At 29.0% G+C, this 6,150-nt stretch overlaps 1 protein-coding gene across 1 annotated transcript in view; it reads left to right on the forward strand.

The window, feature by feature from the left end:
* The window catches only part of mtRNApol (mitochondrial RNA polymerase), a 36,817-nt gene extending 33,159 nt beyond the window's left edge, over window positions 1–3,658 (forward strand). The window contains exons 23-25 of the mRNA XM_014439118.2: window positions 1,321–1,492; window positions 2,972–3,063; window positions 3,433–3,658. Of these exons, the coding sequence (XP_014294604.1) occupies window positions 1,321–1,492; window positions 2,972–3,063; window positions 3,433–3,565 (397 nt within the window). The 3' untranslated portion in view covers window positions 3,566–3,658. The remainder of the gene's footprint in view (window positions 1–1,320; window positions 1,493–2,971; window positions 3,064–3,432) is intronic.
* Window positions 3,659–6,150: the final 2,492 nt, after the last annotated feature.

A 6,150-nucleotide genomic window follows, 5' to 3' on the forward strand; every position in this document is an offset into this window, starting at 1 on the left:
GTTGACTGTATAATTTAAGAAATGAAGAAGATGGTCAGGGTTGCAGTCAAAAAAGAACAAAATAATTGTCAACTATTTATTGTATAAGCTAAACCTATCGTTGGTTTAGTCTACCGTCTTGACCAGCCCTGATGAAGCCTTACAAAGTGGGATAAAACGTCGGACAATGAATAGTTGAAAACTATTTTGTTCGTTTTTGACTGCAACCCTGACCATCTTCATATGTTAAAAATTATGTTCACTTAATCAATTAGGGTTGTTCTCTACCATTTTAATTTGCATATTTGGTACAGTATCTAGAACTTCAAGTGAATCTGTTTGATATTTCTAAAAAAAAAACTTTATAAATGTAAAAAAAAATATTAAAGAATAATTTCATTCAGAGTGCTATCACGGAAAAATTATATCCTTACAACGAATATCTCTAGTATTAACTGAATTGAACTCCTGTCCCAGTAAGTCAATTTTATCTTCAAGCTTCCCTATATAATTTTCTACTTTGTCCTCACCTTCATATCATCTGTCCATGGCCCTTACCTACTTTTCCAAATCAGAGTCCAAACCTTCCCTGTGGTTTTCAACATTTCCAACCTGCCTAATTGTACTTTTTAAGTTCTTTTCAGTATTCTGTAACTTGATTGTCTAACTTTCCTTCAATTTATCCTTGCTGGGTTTCATTTCATCGATAGATTTTTATCTCTCTAGATAATGACAACAGTAACAGTTCTTCTATTTTTGTTTCCTGTGGTAATTGTTCTTAACCTCTTATTTCTAACAAGCAATTCTATAGTTCCTTGTAATTTAATTCTTATCTTGAATAAAAAAAATTGTTGGTTTATTTTTTTTTCTTGCTAAATTCCGCTTCTGACACCATTTTAGTGTTACCTGAGCCAAGAAACAAAAATAGAGAACAGAAATTAATTTTTTTAATTCAAAAATAACCAAAATAATAACAATACTGTGACTGCATTTAAGTTAACTTTTTCACAAACTGAAAAACATTTGTTCTTAGTTTTAAATGTTTGAGAATAAATTTTTAGATCATTAGACAAAATAAGGAATAATGAATACATTTGTTATTCGTTGTCATGAATATAAGCTCTAATAAGGTTGTTTCTGTTGTCTCCGCTTCCGTATCTTTTTTCTAATTTGCTTAACATTTTTAAAGTGTCCAATATATGCCACCTTACAGATATGAAGTTAACATGCTCATTATGGGATATAAACCCATTATTCAAAATCAAATTAGCCTGAATCTTATCCCTGTTTTAATAAAATAATTTGTATGCATTATGTTAAAAAAATTGATCAATTTTACAGGAGACCTAATGTTGTCAAACAAAAGAATGCATTTCCACCAAACTTTATCCATTCCTTGGATTCTACTCATATGATGCTAACTTCGCTGCATTGTCAAAGAGCTGGGATCACTTTTGTATCTGTGCATGATTGCTTTTGGACTCATCCAGATACTGTTCACATAATGAACAAGGTAAGTGTCTAGATTATCTTAATCAATAGATTATATTTGGTTTTCTATACTTCTTCTAATATGATTTTCAATTGCTCCTTTCAGAGCCTTTAAGCTTGAAAAAAAATATGGTTGAGTTATCTAGGGTTAAAAAAAAGTTTTAAGGAAAAAAATCACAAAATTTTTTCTTCAAAAATTCTATATGTTTTGGGGTGTTCTGAATCCGAATTTAGGATTTATCACCTCTCTACCCACTGGTTTCTTAATGAAAATAAAAATAAAAAATTTTTGAACTTCTCAGTTTTTCACTCATAACTAGAAAATTAATTATTTTTGGGAGATGAACTTTTCAATACAAATTAAAAGCAGACAATATTTCTTAAAAATTCATATATTATATTTAATTTTTGGTGTACCTGTGCTGCTAGAGTGTGTTGTGAAAATAGTTTATGACACCAAACGTTCAAAAAGTTTTTTTTAGTACAGTTTTGAAGTACTGAGTTTGAATTTCAGGTTTGACACCTCACCTGTTGCCTGCTTCACTGCAAAAATATTTAAAAATGTTGGATATTTTTCAGGTTTTTGCTCATAATTCGAAAACATTTTTCAACTTCTTAAACATTTTTTTTGATAAAAATTTTATCCAAAATTACAGCCAAAAATATTATCAAAAAAGTGTTTATATTACATTTCATTTGCAACCAACCTGCAATGCCGTTAGAGGGTGCTAAAGAATGTACTAAACAATGGTTACTTTTCAGCTCTCTGCTAAAAAACGCAAAAGACTCCCTTTTAAATTGATAATATTGGCACAACCGCACAGTCATGTTCTTTTGTTTTCACAGTGACCTGCAAAGTAACCTTTCTGTAGTGCATTTTAGTGGCATCTATCTCATGTTGATACTGAATAAAATGTATGTAACCTAATTATTAGACAATTTAATCTGCTTTATAGAAAAATGTATTAGTTTTATAGTTATAAAAGTAGTTCCAAAATTTTGTTATTTCTTTTCTATCATTGTGAAACTGGCAGGTTAGTGAGATGGTAAACCTGAAATGTAGTTTTAGAATTCCAAAAATATGAAGAATCATTGAGAAAAATACTTCTAAGATTTTTTCTTCAGGAAGGAACCCTTTGATTTCTGGACTAAAAATGAAGTACTGGAATGCAGTGTTGATAGGATTACTATGTACAAGGAACAATGTTCACAAACCTTTGTTTTTTTTTATTATTTCATTTGGTTACTATCTTTATAAGTCTAAATTTTTAAAGCGAAAGATTTTGTTTGATTAATATTAAATACTTCTTAACTGCTATGTCTCCTGGTAAAACCACCTATGTCTTCATACAGAAATAATTAATCTAAATCATACAAAACCTCCCAATTCAAAAAGTTGAACTTTTTAGCTTTTTATAGTGAACCGACAATTTGCTTTGTTTGTTGTTGTTCATATTAATTATTCACTTTGTTATAAATATTTGTATTTTATTTTTTGTAGATATGTCGAGAACAGTTTGTATCATTACATTCTCAACCTATTCTTCAGGATCTTTCTGAATTTCTTATATCAAAGTATGGATTTGATGAAAGGTAATCATAATTTTTTTATAATACTGTTAGAGATGGTATTTCAAGATTGAAAAAAAAAATTTACTATTTTCTATGCTATCTAGCTTTGTTCTAAATCTATATAATATTACTATTTGATTACCTATGCAACTACAAATTTAAATACTGTATTTTCTAAATTATATTTTGTGCTATTCTGTATTAGCAGATAAAATTTAATTTATGGTAGTCAAGGTTATCAATTATAATATAATTTATATTTAAGTTTATTAAAATTTTCAGAAGTATAAATGATTAATTTGATTCTTAATCTAGGTTTCGTTGAAACACTACAGTGTTTCAATCATTCCTGAAAAAATATTTACTTACAGCTATAATATTTTGTTACAGCATTGACTGTGAATCACATCCAGAAGTAGTTATGAAAGCAATGAAGAAACTTAATGTGATACTTAGAGCTATTCCTTCAACTGGAGACTTCCAGCTTGAAAATGTTCTTAAATCTGTATATTTTTTTAGTTGATGTTACAGTTAGGTAGTTCTTTTTTTCTTTTTTTTTTTTGTTGTAAATAATATTTTTACTTTACCTGTTAATAAAGATAATTAAAAATAAATAAATATGTCTATGTGGTAGAAATTTTGTTTGACCCGTTTACATCCAAATGAATTTATACCAATGAAGATGCTTTTTCTCATTGTATATTTTTATTATTCTCTATAGACCTAGTCCCAGAATAAAGTTCTTTATCTATTCTGTTCTATAATACTCCAAAATTTAGAATCATAGCTGTCGATTTCCGTTAGTCAAAACAGAAAAATAAACCCATGTTTTTCATTGGAGGTTAAGCAAAAAACAATTTTTTTTTTAATTTTATTTTTGCCAAATATAATTGCTGCAAAAAAAACAAAAAACATTACAGTGGAGTTTTGAGAGTTGCTGTTGAACTGTTGACATTTCCTTCAATAAAAGACATCTAATTTACTATTGAGTTGCTTTTATTGAAAGCATTAACCAACATTAATTGTTGTGTTGATGGTTTAGAAAAATTGCAGGTTACCATTAGGTATTATATAATATTGCCCAAAACATTATCAATATCTTGAACTGAAGAATTAATATGTATTATGTATGTTTCATTAAATTTTTAAAAGCATTTTCTTTCTCCATTGTCCATTCTTGTATCTACCAAAATCTAATTTTATAATATTTATGAAATACAACCTTTATTAATCTTCTGGTATGTTTTTTGGCACTGATTCTATTCTTTTTCTTGGTACTTTAAAGCTATATGGACTAATCCTGTCTCCCTCGTTCCAGTAATATATAAACTTGAACTGTGAAAAATTAAGGTAATGTGGATTACGTGTGCTCTAGATTTTATATAATTTTATTATAAAGAGCTGCCAAATTTTTATTTTTTAAGCCAGGTTTTATTTTTTTAAATTGAAGAAGTTAAAGGTAATCTACAGTTTAAAACTGATATGTTTACAACTCGTACTTCAGCATAGTGAATTTCTGTGGCTGATTAGTGAAATGTTAGTGTTTAGAATTCATGCTCTGAATAGAGAAGCTCTTACCATTTCAGAGTTTAGATTTAATGGACGATCATACTCAGACTCCGAAAAAGCACTTGCCTCACACAACAAAACTCCTTTTCATTGAGGATATTGAGTCTCATCCTTGTTATCTTGTCCCTCAATGATTCATGATGCCCGTTGTGAGGGTATGCTCTATAATCTCAGGGTACTGCTCTAGGGACATAAGATATTGACATGATTGCAAAATTAACAAGTCTATGAAAGTTGCCCCAAAAACTCATAACCCTAGAGAAATTTTAAAATTCAATAGATCAGGAGGACCTTGATGATAAGTATGATTTTATCTAGGAAAATACTTTTTCAAAATACTATCTTTTAGGTTATTACCATCTACTGAATTATTCCTGAATTAAGTTTTCTATATCTTCAATCTGTTAGAATCTTCCACAATATTTTTTTACCAAATCATTCCTTCCAGGATTTACACTCCTGCATATGGTGATAACCTACATTATACCTGGTGTTCTCAAAAACATCTTGAGGTCGATGCCAACCTGTTCCTCTTTCACTGTGGGATGATACAATTCTAAGGGAGGGATCTATATGTTCGAATACCTAGTAAAACTGCTTTATAAAATTTTGTTATCTTAAGGGATCAGAGGCATCAGAAATCACCTCTTACAAGAGGGTAAAGGCATATGCTACTTTAGTTGGCGCATTATATCTAAGCTTTTATGCTTTGTAGAGTACAGCTCTTGATTTCCTTCTAAAGCATTCCCTTGTGAAATATATACACCCTTATTAAGTTCTCGTACTATTGTCTTGGGGTTTGGATAGGAGATTTTATCTTTCTTCTGCATACCTAAACGAAATTGTTTAAGTATTGTATACTAAACTTTTTTGCACTCTCATATTTTAAAAGATTGGGGCTGACTAACCCTTAAAGTTCTATCAAAATTTTGTTAGCAGTTTCCAAACTGCTTAGTATCCCAATATTAAGTGATCCTTAGAATCATGGATTTTTGGTTTAAATTACTAGTTTTTAAAATATTTAAAGTAAATTAGATCTATAATACTTTGTTTATCAATACAATGCAATATAGTTGACTAATTATAATCTATACTAATACCTAATGCTGAAGAGTGTATATATACATACATAAAAGTGCATTTTGAGTCATATTTCATAAAGGCTTTCTGCGTAATATGTAATAAATGTAAAGAAAGATAATTAATAAAATAGTTCTTACACTAATTCCTCTCTAAAATATATGTTGCTAGACCCGTCCACGGACCACCAGTTGAGAACCACTGGGTTTATCAGATGCTAATAGTTATATATAAAACAAGCATGTATAATCTAAATCCAACTTGGGTTAACCCATGGGGCACAGTTAATATAAATATTATTGTCATAAAAATGACTTCAAAATTCTTGATGCTAACTACTTTACATCTACATTTCCTACTGTTCAATCTGATTGTTTCTATTTTGTAAAGCAATATTTTTTATTTTAGCATTTTGAATGATACGCACATACATGATTGTCTGGAAATATGAATGTATAA

The sequence above is a fragment of the Halyomorpha halys genome, unplaced genomic scaffold (assembly GCF_000696795.3).
Source record: "Halyomorpha halys isolate HHAL.00 unplaced genomic scaffold, Hhal_1.1 Scaffold75.1, whole genome shotgun sequence".
Classification (NCBI taxonomy): domain Eukaryota; kingdom Metazoa; phylum Arthropoda; class Insecta; order Hemiptera; family Pentatomidae; genus Halyomorpha; species Halyomorpha halys.